The following is an 18,193-nucleotide window of genomic DNA, read 5'->3' as shown; positions in this document are numbered from 1 at the left end:
TCTTGTTTTAGGGAATAACAATACATAGTTTTTTGATTCAACTCTCCCACTGGACACAACTAAAAAGGCAGATTAAAATAAAAAAAAATAAAGCTGTCAAGGAGTGAATAAAGTAGGAATTAATAGGCCAACATAAAGGGCAAGTGAGAAGCCTGAGTTGTAGGGAGTACAGTAGCCATTTGTGGCCTGAGGTCATTGTCAGATCCTGAAGAGTGAAAACTTTTCTTGTGACAGCTTAAAAGGTCCTGAAAGCCTGAAAGACAAGACTCAAAGCTCAGGACCCAAATAAGGGCCAACACAGGACTACACCCTGAAGGTAAAGGTGACCTAGAAGTGCAATGGTCCTTGAAGAAATACAACCTGAGATCAAGCTTTGAACTTCATTTAAGTTGGTCTAGGGTGGCAAGGCGTCTGGGTTCCTACAGAAGCAAGCACCAAGTTCTCTTTGGAAAAAAGTCCTTTTGTCATAAGCTTCAGATTCCTACAAATAACTTTCATACATAATATCCAGCAGCTAAGTCATGAGGCAAAAAGAAATTACAGTGCAAATTAGAAAAAATTTTAAATTAATGCTGATAGCAAAAATTACAAAAGCAGCAAAAGCAGTCCTCAGAGAGCAATTTATAGCTAAAATATATATATCAGAAAGACCAAAGGTGTCAAATAAAGAACAATAAAATAAAGTACATGTATGGAAAGAAGGAAAAGGTAACATAAATTAACAAAATGGGAAAGAAAGATACAACATAGAGGATCTACAAAACCCCCCAAATTAATTCTTTGATATACTAATAAAATTGATAAACTTCTGTTGAAAAATGAAGACATAGATTAACAAAACTGAAAGGTAAAAGGGTACATCTTACAGATGTTGGATATATTTAAAATATAATATAAGGTTATTATGTATACCATTATCAATAAATCTGAATGTTTCAATGCAATGAATAATTTCATAACCAAAATCACTTCAAGAAGAAATAGAAAACCTGAATAGTTCTATAATGAAATAGATTTCAAATCAAAGAATGTTATGAGGATTGAAATTAGTAATGTTATAATGATAAAAGGGTCATTTGATCAAAAGGACATAACAAACCCAGATAGTTATACTTCTAATAAGAGAGCTTCAAAATACAGGATTAAAAACTGATATAAGTACTGTGTGCTAACCAATTGTGCCACTGGGACTCAAAAAAAACTGATATGCATTAAAAGAGAAATATAGAAATCCACAATTATAGTCAGGGATTTCAACACCTCTTTCTCAATAAGTGATAGAGAAAAGCAGACAGCTAAATCAGTAAGGCTGTAGAAGACCTGAATGAGAGTATCAACCAACATAACTGATACTTATATTACAGTCTACCCAACAACAGCAGAGTGAGCATTCTTTTTGTGGGTACATGAAAAATTGAGCAAGATTGACCATATTCTTGACCATATAACAAGTTTCAATAAATTTAAAAAGTTTCAAAGTATACAAAGTATACTCTCTCACCACAATGGAATTAAATTAGAAATCAATCACATAAAGATATCTGTGACATCTCCAAATATTTGGAAATTAAATAACATAATTTTAAGTAACCAATAGGGAAGAAATTAAAAAGGAAATTAGAAAGTATTTTAAACAGATTGAAAATGAAAACTCAACATTGTAAAATTTGGGGTATACAGCCAAAGCACTGTTTATTTAAAAAAATATATTAATACATGCTCATATTAGAAAGGAAAAATGTCTGAAATCAATGACCTAAGCTTTCATCTTATATAAAGACACAAATGAAAAATCAATAAAATAAACAAAAAATCAAAATAAGTATCAACAAAATGAAAAGCTTATTCTCTTTAAAAATTTTTTTAAAATGTTTTATTTTATTTTTGAGAGAGAGAAAGAGCATGAGTGAGGGAGGGGAGAAAGAGGGAGACACAGAATCTGAAACAGGCTCCAGGCTCTGAGCTGTCAGCACAGAGCCCGATGCGGGGCTCGAACTCATAAACTGTGAGATCATAACCCGAGCTGAAGTCAGACGCCTGACTGAGCCACCTAGGTGTCCCAAAAGTTTCTTCTTTTTTTTTTCATAATTTTTTTTTTGTAAAAAGCTTCTTTAAGAAAAGAACTTTCTTTTTGTAAAAAAAGATTCTTTAAGAAAATCAATAAAACTAACAAACCTAGCTAGACACATCAGGAAAAAAAGAAAACAAATTCCCAGTGTCAGGAATGAGACACAAATCATCTCTACTGATCATAGAATCATTAAAAGGATATGTTATGAATGACCTCATATCAGTAAATTCAACAACTTAGATGAAACAGACGAATTCTATGAACAATATAAACCACCAAAACTCACTAAAGAAACAGATAACCTGAATGGTCTAAATCTGTGAAAATAAGAAACTGAATTTGTAGTTAAAAATCTTGACTTAAAGAAAACTCCAGGCCCAGATGGCTTCACTGACGAATTCTACAAAACTTCTAAGGAAGAAATAACACCAATTCTACATAAAATCTCCCAGAATTTTAAAGAGAAGTTCCCAACTTATTCTAGGAAGCCAGTATACGCTCTATCAAAACCAGAAAAGACATTACAAGTAAACTACAAAATTGTATTCCTTATGAACATAGCCACAAGAATGTTAAAAAATGTTTTATGAAATTAAATATATAAAAAGGTAACACATCATGACCAACTGAGTTTCCCCCCCCCCCCCAGAAATGCCAGGGTAGTTTAACATTTGGAAGTTAACCAAAACAATTCACCATATTAACAGATTAAAAAAGAAAAATATGCTCATCTTAAATAGATGCAGAGAAAGCATTTGACAAAATCCAATTCCTATTTCTGATAAAAGCTTCAGGACACTAGAAATGGAAAAGAACTTCCTCAGCCATATAAAGGGCATCTATAAATAAAGTAAACTGACATCATATTCAATGGTGAAATATAAGCTTTTCTCCTAAGACATGGTTATCTGCTTTCATCACTTCTACTCAACATTGGGCTAGAGGTTAGTCTTTGCAATAAGACACAACAGAGAGATAAACATCATGTGGATTTGAAACTATAATAGAAAAATTTTAAATTTGGGTTTCATCAAACTTCTAAATTTTGGTTCTTCAAAAGTCACTGTTACAAAAAAAAGTAACCATCAGACTAGAAGAAACATTTACAAAATGTATATGTGACAAAAGAATTTTTACCTAAAACTTCATAATAAAAAGTCCAGCAACCCAATTTACAATGTGGGCAAAGATTTGAACACACATTTCTCATAAAAATGCCATATAGGGATGGTAAGTAAGAACATGAAAAGATATCAACCTCACTAGTCATCAGGGAAATGCAAATTAAAACTACAATGAGATACCATTGGCTAATGAGATACCATTAGCCACTAGATTGGCTAAAATTATAAAATACTAACTATACTAAGTGTTGGCAGGATGTGGAGGAAAAGAAACATACACTGCTGGCAGAAATGTAAAATCGTAAAACCACTTTGGAAAAACACATTGGCAATTTCTTAAAAATTTTAACCTACCTGCTATAAGACCCAATCATTCCACTTCTATGTATTTACCCAAGAGAAAAGAAAATATATATCCATACAAAGACGAGTACACAAATGTTCATACCAGCTTCAGCAAAAATTGGAAACAAACTAAATGTCCATCAATGGGTGAACACGTATACAAATTGTGGGATACCCATACAATTGAATATTTCTCAGCAATAAAAAGGAATGAATTACTGATGAACATAACAATATGGATGAATCTTAAAATATTGATGCTGAGTTAAAGAAACCATTTTTTTGTTTTTATTTAAATTCCAGTTAGTTAACATACAGTATAACATTAGTTTCAGATGTACAATATAGTGATTCAACACTTCCATAATCACCTGGCACTCATCACAACATATGCACTCCTTAATCCCCATCTCCTTTTTAACCAACCCCCACCCATCAGTTTGTTCTTTAGAGTTAAGAGTCTGAAGAAACCATATTTTAAAAAATAATTCATTATATGATTTCATTACATAAAAGCCTAAAACACTGCATGCTAATTTTGAGCAACAGCAGATAAATATTTGCATGTGGGAGGGCCAGGGCTGGGGTTTTGAAAAAACTTGTGGGAGTGGTTAGTATGTTCATTCTCTTGATTTCAGTGGTGGCTTCCCAGATGTGGATATATATTTGTCAAAATTCATCAAATTGTATACTCTAAATATGTGTATTTTATATTGTGTTAATTACACCTAAATAAAGCTTAAAGATACTATGAAATGTGCCTTTTCAGAAAGTTATGTGAAGAGGAGAGGAAATGACAGAAGTCAAATTAAATAGGTAACTGTAAATAGTTGTTTCTTTACCTTTTTAATTGCTAAGGGATTCTCACTGGAAGTTTTGAAGCACTCCCTGATTTTTCTGCAGGGCTCTGAAATGATGACACAGAAATATATATTTAGATCAAACAGAAAAAATTCTACCACATAACATATACATCAGTTGCTGAAATAAGTGAGAGTATATCTGGATTTTAATTAAAGTCAACTCAGGGATCTGTTGAAAAACTTGCAGGTAGAGTTATACCAGAATAACATAATAAAAGCATATTAAGGGGCGCCTGGGTGGCTCAGTTGGTTGAGTGTCCGACTTCGGCTCAGATCATGATCTCACGGTTCGTGAGTTCAGGCCCCACATCAGGCTCTGTGATGACAGCTCAGAACCTGAAGCCTGCTTTGGATTCTGTGTCTCCCTCTCTCTCTGCCCCTTCCCCATATGTGCTCTGTCTCTCTCTGCCTGTCAAAAATAAAAAAAAAAAAAACTAATAAAAAAAATTTTTTAAAGCATATTGATATTTACAAAACTAATTCAATGCCCAGGAAGATGATATAAAGAAAGACTAGAAGAATTTTCTTGATCTGGGTAAACTAATTTTTAAAAGTGCACATTTCATATAAAACATGTTTTTCTCTGTTTCCTGTCCATATAGCTGTCACTTTTCCTAATTAAAGAGATTATAGGTGCGCTGTTTGCCCTGTGGCCACAAGCAGAGGATGTGTATTGAGTTATAATTACATTTTTAATTATATTTCTTATTTCATCAGTCTCTCAACCTTACACATTTCATAGCATCATCTAACTAAATCACTTTAAACCATTTAAATATTTGCTTAATTTCATTTTGCATTAAATTAAATAAAGCTACATTCTCTGTAAATAATGCTATCGTTTTTACTGAAGCCATAGTCAACAGAAACAATTTCTTAAAAGATGCAAAGATTTTGTGCATATTCCCAACAGTAACTGAATTCATTAGTTCTAGCTGAAGAGAGAAAACCATTGTAAAGTTACCTCTCCAGAAGAGAACAGGAAGTAGGAAGAACAAAGTTATGGGTGGTGGTCTATTAAGGTAGTGTTCACTTCGGGGAAACAGAAACCACTCTATTTTAAGCAAAAATGTAAATAAGACAGGGAATGCGGTATTTGCAACATCACTGGAAGGGCTGGAGCAGTGAACTCTGGCGTTGACCCTCACAAATCACTTCAAGAACGCCTTGCACCTGGCCCGCCAGGGGGCACAGCCTTTATGGGGGGGGAGGGGAGTCAGGATGCCACTGACACTTGAGTTGCTGTCACATCACTGAGGCTAAAGATGAGGCAATGGAACATGCTGCAATCTGAAAGCCACCGTATCTGCTGACTTGGCATCTGACACCCATAAATCCAGAATCTGAACACTGGGATATTGTAGCAGGAAAACCCCATGTCTCCAGTCATGCTTGAGAGCAGACAGCAACCAAAACGATGACCTTAGCCCCACATATGAAATATACATCTGATCAGGTGGCAACACTTAACTCCCATTAGGGGACTCTTGCAAACCTAACTGTTAAGTTTCTGGGTTTTATGGTATAGGAAGGAACACCCAACAGTAGGTGGAATGTGTGGGCTTTATTCTCTACTGCTAGTGGAAAGGAAGGAAGAGGAACTCTTTGAAAGGATGAAATGAGTTAGCAAGCGTGAAGACCTTAGAATGGAATCACATAGGAAGTACTCTACTAATGATGCCTCTTATTGTCGCTTTTTGAAAGACAATATTATTTTACCACACTATACCAAAACAATCTCAGGTGCCCTGAAACTTTTAATAATGGCAGGTAACTGGACAGGACAAGAGAAGGAGAACTGGAAGCAATTTCCAATACCCAGAGTTCCTTCTATTTTAGCTAGCCCTTTAGATTTTGCCATGCTGTGCTTTTTAAAATATGATAGTGCAGGATGTACAACACCGTGATTTGATATATGTATATATTGCAAAATGATCACCACAGTTAAGTGTAGTTAACTATCACCTTGCAAAATTATCAATATTTTTCTTGTGCTGAAAAATTTTAAATCTACTTTCATAACTTCCAAATATACAAGACAGTATTGTGAACTATAGTCATCATGGTGTTCTGTTGATTAATCCCTTTTCATTTCAATTCAATAAACATTATTTAATTAATTAAAATTTTTTTTACTGAAGATCAAACACTGTACTGGGACCTGGGGAGATACCAAGGATACCAGAAACACAGAAGGGAATAACCCTGGTCCCTGACCTTCAGGAGCTGGCCATCCAGCAGGGAGAAATGTAAACATGTAATTCCATCCCTACTGCATTTCCCTGACTCACTTTTTGTCTGCAGTAGGTTCCCTATCATATTGGGTAAACATTCATTTTCAGTATCTCTTAAGCTACTTTTGTTGGAATTAGAGACTAGAACCACACCAAATATGTCTTGGGCTACTGAAATGAGATTAAAAGGATAAAAAAATTTTATAATGAATAACCTGTTTCACAGTGAGAAATCACTGCAGCTATATTAGCTGCTATATTTTAAAATTGCTGCAGTTATATTAGCAATCATACAGACTATCCCCCCTACCACCTCTGGTTGTTTGCAGGAGACCTCAGGAAAGATTTCATTAGTCGCAAGGGACTCACCAGAATGAGGCCGAGGGGGCATTTTGATATGGTTTGGGGCCGGTGTGACTTCTCTGACAGGACTCTCCAGGGTCGCAGTGCTGGGTGGGTAACCGCATTTGGCAAATGGTGTCTCATCCTTCTCTAAGTGGTTGAACTGGCCAACACCCCACAATGTTCCCAGTGAGTTCTCATCATCATTCACAGTACAGATGGGAATGTTATTCAAACCTAGTTGAGTAAGGATAAAAAGACCAAAAAAAACAGATTAGGTTTTTGGCAGGTTTTCTCTGAATGATCAGCAATTTCCCAATTCGATATTGTTAAGTGTATATAAGATGTCAGACTCCAAATCGTATGAATGAATGCTAGGTGGATATTCTTTGAAAGTCAGTTTAGCAAATTATGTTAGCAATACATGCTTCCTTGAAATGTTCTGCCATCTCGTTAGCCTTGAGAACCAGGCTCACATCTTTGATCTTAGTTGGAGAGTCAAGTGGAATAGATCTGCCTCTATCCCAGACAGACGCCTCATTTCCCAAGTTTTGATAATGACCAAGCGGGATTATGTTAGCCCTTTTCATGAACAGTACATTTAGACGTTTGAAAGCATCCAAAATGTCTCAATATAATAAGGCCTCCTAAAAGACATACACTGGCTCTTTTTTCGTACTGGCAAAAGATATAGACAGCTGTATAAGCTAAGAACAGGAGGCAGGAGGAGGTAGATTATGAGCGAGGTAAGGAAGGAAAAAACAGTGCAAAGCAAACTCCTTCCTCATGTCCAAGGCTTCTAGGCTCCTTCACTCTCCTGTAACAGCTATTTGCTTCTGGGTCATATATCGAATTATAGACATATCTTCTTTTCCGTGTAAACACTATGTCATGACGTGTCGGACAGTTTAGGAAATGAGGGTGTACAGGACATTGCTCCATGTTAATCCGTGAATTATGAGAGATAGTAATAGGCAGCTGTCTTGTTTCCAAGAAGTTGCACAAGAAGCTTCTGGATAGTGTTGTTTTTTTGTTTTTTGTTTTGGTTTTTGTGCCCATTTTGTTCTAAATTTCCTTCTAGTACTATCAGTACCCCCCTTCTTATCTATCTGCTCAAATGACATCATAAAGGTCTTTGCTGAACCCCCTGTCTGAAATGCACCCCTTCACACTCTGTTCCGTTATGCCTTTTTATTTTTCTCATAGCATTTGTCCCTTGTCATATCTGTTTGCACATTGCTGGGCTGAGCTGTCCTAGAGTGTAAGCTTCATGAAAGCATGGATTTTGTGTGTTTGGTTTGCTACTCTATTCCCAGTGTCTAGAATAGTGCCTGGCACAAAGTAGGTGCTCTATGATTATTTATCAAATGAATGAATAACACAGCCAAATATAAAGCTTTTATTTAGTCTGATACTTAGAACTTTACTGATAGTAACTGGTTCCATATAGAAATGAGAATAACATTTTTAAAGATAGCATCACATCTTACCATTTTATCTTAAACACCTGAGATAGTGATTGGCCCAGGTGTATGGTGAAAAACTGCCTACCAAATGAAAAAAATAAAAGATTAACATGAAGACAACTCAAGGGGAAAATCCTTATTTTCTCTGCTACCTCCTTTAATTAAAAAATGGTGATACATAATATGAAAGAATTCAGATTCTATCTATCCAAGAGTTGGGAAAGAACTACCCAGAAATGTAAAAAGTGGAAGGGCACTAAAGTGGTTTCAGAGTCAAATGGGACAATATTAAATGATTTAAAGCTAGTCAGGGAAATGTAAAACTCAACCCAGCAGTGAAGAAGATTAGGACAACATCAGTGGGAGTTTCATTAACTGCTTTGAATATACAGAATTAGGTTATGGAGTTTTGGGCCTAGGAATGACCAGCTCCCCCTATAGGGCATCAAATTTCTGTTACCTTTGTAATTATGAGGGACTCACCTTGTGGGAGAGTGTCACCAGAAGATTCAAATATCACATTCCTATCTAATTTTCTAATATGCAGCCCCAGTTTAATGAGAACATACTCTCATTTTATCTTTTTGTCCAAGGTAATTTTCCTTAGTTGATGAGTGTGCTCTAATATTGGGTTAAGTTAAATTTTAAATGTTAAAACAAAAAGGTTTAGAATTGTTATTTTAAAATTTGATTTAAAAATAACAAGTAACTGCAATAATCTTTATCGTGTACAAAACTTTCCATCAAAGATGCCAAAAATATTGACTATCAGCATAGCTGGTGTTGTAAAAGTATTAGTAGTCCATTTCATTTCACACCCTCCTCTCCAGGCCAAGGATGACCCAACCTCCACAGACCAGCAGGGGAGTGGGGGTGTGGTCTGTTTTTCCTCCACGTTGCTCTTCCACTCTCCCTTCCCCACTCACTGCTTCCAGCTCCTCTGGAGTTGGGGTGGAAGATGAAGGAATGGTTAAAGGGACACAAAGTCTTACTTGCCGAATGGTTTTAATTTAGTGTTGAGGCATCTATGAAAGTGGATCTGTGAGACAGAGAAGAAATGCTGGCTCTTTCTCTCATGAGGCATTTTTGTGGGTTCTTTGGAGACCCTTGGTTGAGGAAATCTCTGATACTGTTCAGTCATGGATAATGTACCTACCAGAAAATTATTCACATCTCTTCCTTCCCACCTTCACACCAGGCAAAATGTCACCAGCCTCTTTTGGCTGGAGTTGTCCTATTATAGTGGTTAGTCCTCTTGGGCTGGGTACCTGTAAGACAGTTCTTGACCAGCTTCCTCCTGAGTGTCCACTCTAGCCCACAGGAAACAAGGCCCTTTGCCTAGTCTTCTGTGGGAGAGCAACTTAATCCCAGTCTTTGTGCCACTGACATAGCTAGCTTCAGGCAGCTCCAGTTGGCTCTTGTCTTTAGATTTTAGAAGAGAATCAGACACCATTCTCTGTCTTCCATAGCATAGAAGATACAGAACAAGTTCACCCCAAGAATAGTCTCCCCATATTCCACTGCAGAAACAGTACAGGGCAGACCAGGAACAGCACAGGCAAGGATCTTGCTAGCCAGTGAGATCTCAGTCTCCTCTCTAGACCCTCCGTTCTCCATAAATGGTCCCCTGGAAAGCCCTGAAGGTACCGGTGAAGGCAGCTACTACTGTTCATCATGGAGGGGAGGGGGAGTACACAGCACCCCAAAGACTCTTGTCAAAGAAATCCTCACTTTCTTTCCTTTTCATGAACTTTTACTCTTCTCTAAAGCAAAAGAGCCTGGAGATAGGCTACCATGGTAGAGCCAGTTTTTAAATCACCTCTTAGCAAGTCATGCACAAATGATCTTGAAATTTGGCTTTAGCCAAAGTTCTGGAAACAAGAAAAGTCTCATTTAATCCCATGACTAAATATAATGCTTTTTTTCTATGCAGTAGTGACACTCAAATTTCTTTGGCTGTTGTGTCCTTTGTTCAAGCACATTTTACTCCATGTTTGTCTCCTGCCCAGATTTCTAAGACTCCAGAACACAGCTCAAAAACCTCTGCCAAGCAAATGTAAGATTTTAATATCCTCAGGTCTATAAATTCAAGCTTTCTCTATTCTATGTGATAGAAGAGGTTGTAGAGATCGCTAGTTTGTAAATTAACTGAAAAATTTTCGTCTCTTACATGCATTTACCTTTCTATGGATGACCCCATTTACTGTTCCCTCTTTCTTTAAAATCACTTCTTTCCATTTTCGGAGACAACATTTTTCAACCCAGCATCTCTGCCCTTTCTTTTCAGTCTCTTTCTCTGGATTTTCTGTGTCTATACATCCCTGTGTTTTTCAGGGTTTTTTGGCATTTCCTTGCTTTCTTGAGCAATAACATTATAGTTTTAACCTACATGTTCCTGCTTTTCAAATCTACTTTATAGACTCATCCAGTCCTTAGGCTCCAAGTCCTTATATCCGTTTCTCTACTTGGTCATTTGCTCCTGAATGTTCCATTGGCACATTGAGTACAACATGTTTGATATGAAGCTTTTAATCTTACCTCCTATATATGTTCTTCCTCCCATATGCTCAAGACTAATAGTTGGTCCACTATCCACCTGATCAACCAAGCTAAAAAAACTGGTAGTAATTCTAGACTTGTTATTCCATTCCCAAATCCAATAAAGGTCCAACTCCTGCTAATTGTTGCTCCTTAATGTTTATCATATGTATCTCTCAATCAAATCTCCGTGAAATGCATTCTTGATACTCCTCCAGTAATTTTCCTATTTCTGTATTACACCTCAACTTCCACCATACTTCTATTATTGCACATAACACACTGTATTATAATTATTTCCTTCTATTTATATCTCCTCCAAACTACACTGTGAGCAGAAACTGGCTTGTGTTTTGTTGTTAGCAGAGTGCCTATATGTATCACAAATAGAGACTCTAACCTGACATTTCTTAGACTGAACAAACTTTAAAAAAAATTTTTTTTAAATGTTTACTTATTTCTGAGACAGAGAGAGATAGAGCATGAGTGGGGGAGGGACAGAGAGAAAGGGAGACACAGAATCTGAAGCAGGCTCCAGGCTCTAAGCTGTCAGCACAGAGCCCGATGCGGGGCTCAAACCGTGAGATCATGACCTGAGCCAAAGCCAGTCGCTCAACCAACTGAGCCACCCAGGCATCCCTGAACAAACTTACTGATGATTTAATTTTTAAAAGATTTATCACTGATAATAACATTAGATCTCAACAGACTAGAACATTTGAATATTGGTAAAATGGACTATAAGAATTATCTTTGGCGTAAAACTAGTGAAACTAGTTGTAGTGTCCTTTTACTCAGTATGGGCTCAAAGCACTGGCTGTTAATGGCCAAGACAAAGCAGTTTGCTGCTCTTCTCTTTCTCATCCAACTCCAGTTACTAGGCTTTCTAGAATTTGCATGAATATCCTTGAAAGATTTCCAAGAAAATTTCGTATTCAATTGAACATATATTTATATGTGAACATATATTACTATCAGCAAGGCTTTGTGGTAGGCATTGTAGGGTGTTTGAAGGCATAAAACTCCATCCCTTGCCTGCCAACAGTTTTATGCTATAATTATAGGTATAAGATATTCAAGGCAGAATGTGAAATAACATATACAAGAATTATATATTATATATCAAGTATCTGAAAGTCAGAAAAAATATTACACTCAATTTGGTAGTATTTGCCTTCATAGAAAAAAAAGTTCCAATTAAATGAAATGGTTTTCTCATGTGGATTTTGAAACACTCTGTCATCAGATTTTGCCACAACAATAGATTTCAAGGTCATCTATGACTTCTATTGTAATATCTGTTTGCTTTCTCTTGGCTTTCATTTTCCTGATCTTCTCTAGGAATTTGTCTTTGATGATCATCCCCAGCCATTCTCATTGAATCTTGGTTTATCTCATAACCTTCTGATGTGTTTTTTTTTTTCCTCTGTGCTGCTCACCTAAGCTTTTCCTCTTGCTCTGCCCCAAAGTTCAGCCTTCACTTCTCTGCTTACTCTGCCCTGGCCCATTCTCTATCCCTTTCACTTAGATGACTAAGTCCATCTTTTAACTTATCTCCCAACCCCTTGTTAGGCCCCTGCTCCCTTCCACTTTCTATAATACAGCTAGAATGATTTTTTAAAGAATGAAATCACTTGCTCAAGGACACACAACTAGATAGCTGAGGTAGAACATGAACTCTGTTTAAAAATCTATGAGAGGCTCTAAATTTTACCTGGGTATAATTTAAGCTCCCTTCTTTCCTTACACAAAAATTTACCTAGCACCTCCCATGTGGCAGCCACTCTTTGGGAAATTGAAATAAGTGGTGTGTAAAACAGATATGTCTTCTGTTTTCAAGGAGCTCACAAATTCGTGGAAGGTATTTGATCATAATCAAATAAAAATATTTAGTCACAAACTGCAATGACTGTGGAGGTGCATCTACCCAAAACCATGCTTTCAGGATGCGCACACTCATCTGTCCACCTGACAGATGTGTCAGCTACTGATGGCTCATGCTGAGTCCCTCTCTGGGAATTGCTTCCAGCTGAAGATAGTTCTCATGCACGATGGGAACTTGACCAATGAGTGTTTGGTGGGGATTACAAAGGCCTTACCCCCTTTCCTCAAGTTGAGATACCTCTACAAAGCCATCCATGGCTCCTTATGGGGCTGACTGAGGCCTCTACTGTATCTGTATCACAGCTCAAGTTCTGCTAAATCCTGCTTCCCTTGACTCCTATACATGTTGTTCCTGAGAGCAGCCCCAGTAAATCTCCTTCAAACAGTTCTCCATACTACAGTCTATTTCCAGAGAACCTGACTTAAGACAATTACTGTGATAGAATACTATGAGAATATAACATAAGGAAATTTAATTTAGATTGAGGATATGGAGCCCAGAATGTCTCTTTTAAGTTACATTTCAAGAAACTTGAAAAATGAGAAACAGCAAGTAATAAGGGAATTTTTGGCAAGAGGAAATAGTATGAGTGAAAATCCAGAGGTTGGAAAAGTCTTATTACGTGTTCAAGGAACTTACGCAAGTCCAGTGTGGTTTATGTACAGTGAAGACGGGTAGGTAGGTATTGATAGGAAATGAGTCAAAAGAGGCAGAGGCCACATACATCATAGGAAACATTTTAGTCTATGTCAAGATAATCATTATCTTAAGTGCATGTGAAGTCTCTGAAGGATTTTGAGTAGGATATTTGAGCAGTTAAATTTACATTTTAATATGATCTTTCTTGTTGTTCTATGGAGAGTGGATTGGATGAGGGCAGGGGTGGAAGTAGAGCAGTTAGAAGGCTACAAATTGCAAAAGTAGTAGTCAGACCAAGGGATAAGAATGGCCTACAATGGAGCTGCAACCATGGCCATGGGGAGAAGTAGCTTACTTTGCAAAATATTTAGAAAAAAAAAGTGATGAGATCAAGGGAAGTATTGCAAGAGGAAAGGAAGGAAGTTCAAGAAGGGACCAAATTTATAGTCCCTTTCCCAACCAAGGGTTAATGCCTGGCACAGAGGATGCCTGTAAGCCTCTGCTCTAACTCCAATGCTGGCATCTGGTCTTAATGTTCAAAACCTGGGCCTCCCTATTGGTTACATATTTTGAACAGTATCCCTGTGCTTACCCACCAGAATCATCAAGTAGCCCAAATGTTGAGAAAGGGAAACATTCTAGGACCTTGAGTCACCTTACCTTTGATGTGGCACACCCTTCTGGGATGAGGGGTGTGCCGGACTAGAAAACAACCTCCATTTCTAGCCATAATATGGCTGCATTTGCTCTCAAACTGAGGAGCAGACATTGGGGACTTGAGGCTCATGTTCTCGGGATGTTGGTTTGCCCCTCTCCACTGTTGCCACAAAATGTCTTGGGGTTCTACCTGGTAACCTCACTTCCAGAGGTGCTCTGACCCTGAAATCATAAAATGACAATCATTCTGATGAGGGGCTCTTGACATTTCTTACACATCAAATATTTCTTCATTGCTTGCACTGCTGAGTTGTTTCCCTTGTCAAAGCAATGTGAGGCTATTATACTTTCAGATTAAATTTTTGTACACATTGAAATGAATTCGGGTATGGGTGGAAGCAAAGAATTTTTCCCTGGAAAATTCAAAACATTTGTGAGAAGCTTAAAATACATTCTATATTTAATTACATTTAAGGTCACTTTGTTAGCTTACCAACATAAAAATAACAGGTTATCAATTTTGATATAGTAAATGAAAATTATAGCTTTAAAATACAATACCCACAAATGTGCTTTACACGAATACACCTTTCATATTATGATATAATATACATATGAAGACCTTTCATATTATATTTTAAGAAAACCAGTTTGTTTGTTTGTTTGTTTGTTTGTTTGTTTTTTAAGTAGGCTTCACCCTCAGCACAGAGCTCAATGCTGAGCTTGAACTCAAAACCCTGAGATCAAGAGTCCAATGCTTAACCAACTGAGCCACCCAGGTACCCCTAGAAAACCACCTTCTTAAATTTGTATCATCTTCTGAGAGGATGGTAAAACCTAAAAATAAGGGGGGGGGGAATCTGATAAAAGAATGATATTGTACCTACAAATGATAAACTGGAGAACATTTGACATGTTGTTTGTAATTTTCAGTATTATTTAATGATTTTCTTTCAATCACTCAGGAATTATTTATTAGATAGCTAAAGTGTCATAGGCCTAAGGGATCAAAGATAATGTTATGGCTCTTAGGGAATTTACAATTACATGGGGGGAAAGTTCTGGATTACTAACATAGGAAAGAGTTAAACAAACTTTCTTAAAGATAACATATTACTAGAGCACCTGAGTGTCTCAGTCAGTTAAGCATCCAACTCTTGATTTCATCTCAGGTCATGATCTCATGGTTTGTGGGATTGAGCCCTACATTGGGCTCTGCACTGACAGCCCGGAGCCTGCTTGGGATTCTCTCTCTTCCTCTCTCTCTGCCCCTCCCCACTCATGTTCTCTCTCTCTCTCTCAAAATAAATAAACTTTAAAAAAATGGCATGCTATCTTGAAATATAAAGAAGGGTTTTTTTCTGGTGTTTGTTGTGTATTTCCTATCTTACGTGGCTATCTTATTCATGATAGCAGGACTAGGAAATACATATTTTATTTCTAACCACGGCAGGGAGTTTTTCTGGTCAGAATAATTTTCAGCATCAAAATATGCCCATATTCTAGAAATTGCTCTCAAGATTTTGTTGGCGCAGACATTTTTAGTTCATTGACTACTTTTTAGACCAAAGAATCTGTGTTCAAGTTTTCCATGGTATACATTCAGAGTGTATGGTATATGTTATCAGTCCTGTTACCACAAATACCTAACGTTCATAAATTCTAAAATTATTCTAGGCTAAATAAAATATGTTAAAATATTTGAACTCATAAAGTACTATTATCTATCAATAAAAAATATTTTCTTATTGTTCCTTATAAATAATGAGTTAATTCCAGCCTCTTTGTATAACCCAAACTATAGCCTTACTCATTCTTTCTGTGTGGGACCTTTTGCACAATTAAGTCAGTAAATTCATTTTTTATCTGTAGTGGAGGAAAAGGGTACAGTAGACAATTTGGAGAGTGGAACTTTCAAGTTAACTTTCAAGTTAAAGTGAACTGAAACTTTAAAATGAGATGTATGGTCCCAGCTTTTCCATTAACAAGCTAAGTCACCATGGATTAATTATTTTATTTCCTAGATTTTTATTTTTTCATCTGAAACCTGATGAGATTGACTGAGACATCAGCTAGAATGTTCAGCTATTCTACTGGGTGTGTCTTACCCTCATTAATCATTTCTTAGGCTAATTTGAAGGGTAATGACACACTTCAAATTCTGGTATTAAAGGTCAATAAACAATGAAGAAAACTCTTTCTCCTCTTATAAAAAAAACAGTGCCTTCAAGAAGTCTGAAATTCATCTTGCTTTTATACTTTAAAAGATGCTATAGGGCTTTCTTTTGTATTACAGAAAATTTAATTACCTGATGTTGTGGTTTTTATTGTTTCTTTTGTAGGTTTTGAAATAATGTTAAAGGGATTCAGGCAATATGTAAATATTTTATCCACATATATCATTAAAAATTTTACAAAATCCAATATACATTATGTACTGTTGAAAGTCTGACTTACACTTAAGTTTTCAGAAATTAGATAAATGAAAAAGTCTGGACAAAGTTGTACTTTGAATTGTTCTAGCAAGTGATCTAATAATGAAAAAATAAAGCTATCTCAAACCTGAAGAAAAGTGAAACTATATTTTTCCCTGCAAAAGTTCTTAAAACAATTGTCTCCCACAGACTGGGAGAAAATATTCTGAAACACATATATGATAAAGGACTTGTATCCAGAGTAACAAAGAACACTTAAAACTCAACATTAAGAAAACAAATAGCCAAATTAATAACTAGGTGAAAAAGGTGAATAAACACCTCATCAAAGAAGATTATCAGATGGCAAATAAGCACGCATATAAAAAGATACTCAACATCACTTATCATTAGGGAATTGCAAATTAAAATAATGACATAGCACTACTCACTTATTAGAATGGCTAAAGTCCAAAATACTGACAATGCTGGCAGGAATGTGGAGCAACGGGAACTCTCACTCATTGCCAGTGGGAACACAAAATGGTACAGCCACTTTGGAAGATAGGTTGGAAGTTTCTTTCAAAACTACACATACTCTTACCATAGACCCAGCAATTGTACTCCTAGGTGTTTACCCAAAGGATTTGAACTCATGTCCACAGAGAAACCTACACATGAATGTTTATTCATAATTGCCAAAAAATGGAAGCAACCAGGGTGTCCTTCAATAGGTGAATGGATAAATTGTAGTACCTCCATACAGTGGAATACTATTCAGTAATAAAAAGAAATGAGCTATCAAGCCATGAAAAGACATGGAAGAATGTATGTTGTTAGAATGTATGTTGTTAGAAGCCAGTTTGAAAAGCCTACACACTGAGTGATTCCCACTACATAACATTCTGGAAGAAGCAAAACTATGGAGACAGTAAAAAGATCAGTGGTTGCCAGAAGTTCTAGAGGGACAGTGGGGGAATAACGAATAGATGGAGATCAGGGGATTTTTAGCGCAGTGAAACCAGCCTGTAGTATACTGTTCTATACTGTAGTTGTGGATATATGACATCATGCATTTGTTGAAAGCTACAGAGCTGTACAACACAGAGTGAATGGTAATGTAAACTATGGACTTTAGTTAATAATAATGTATGGTTTTTGTTCATAAATTGTGACAAATGTAACACACTAGTGAAGATGTGAATAATAGGGGAGATTGGGCAGGGGCGATATATGGAACTCCCTGTACTTTCTGCTTAATTTTTCTGCAAGCTTAAAAACGACTGCAAAAAATAAAGTCTATTAATGTAAAAAACAAAAAAAGAAACTAACTCAAGCCTGAAGAAAAGCAAAACTATTTTAGTTGCTATTAATGACGGCCCACATCTTTCTCTTCCACTTGTTGCCTATATTGATTTTAACACTCCTTAACTGACTGATAATACATTTTTGCATTGATTTTAGTGGATATCTTTCCAAAGTTCATGAATTGGCTTAAAATAATATTTTTCTATTTAAATATTTCTCTTTAATATAAGCATTGATTTGGGGCTATAATTTTTTTAAGACATAAACTCTAAACAAATGAATCATTCATTCTTCTACAAAAGGTTAG

General features: G+C 36.3%; 1 protein-coding gene across 1 annotated transcript in view; it reads right to left on the bottom strand.

Annotated features, from left to right (window-relative positions):
- The window catches only part of CUNH4orf17 (chromosome unknown C4orf17 homolog), a 28,268-nt gene extending 13,974 nt beyond the window's left edge, over nt 1-14,294 (bottom strand). Inside the window, exons 1-3 of the mRNA XM_047090698.1 lie at nt 14,168-14,294; nt 7,007-7,216; nt 4,383-4,447 (exon numbers count right to left, since the gene is read on the bottom strand). Coding sequence (XP_046946654.1) covers nt 4,383-4,447; nt 7,007-7,216; nt 14,168-14,294 — 402 coding nt within the window. The remainder of the gene's footprint in view (nt 1-4,382; nt 4,448-7,006; nt 7,217-14,167) is intronic.
- Between the last annotated feature and the right edge of the window lie 3,899 nt (nt 14,295-18,193).

Source organism: Lynx rufus, unplaced genomic scaffold (assembly GCF_022079265.1).
Source record: "Lynx rufus isolate CCGP_SWC_20201006 ecotype Redwood Valley unplaced genomic scaffold, mLynRuf1.p SCAF_3, whole genome shotgun sequence".
NCBI lineage: Eukaryota > Metazoa > Chordata > Mammalia > Carnivora > Felidae > Lynx > Lynx rufus.
Note: the sequence above shows the minus strand (reverse complement) of the source record. Positions and strands in the feature narration are given on the sequence as shown.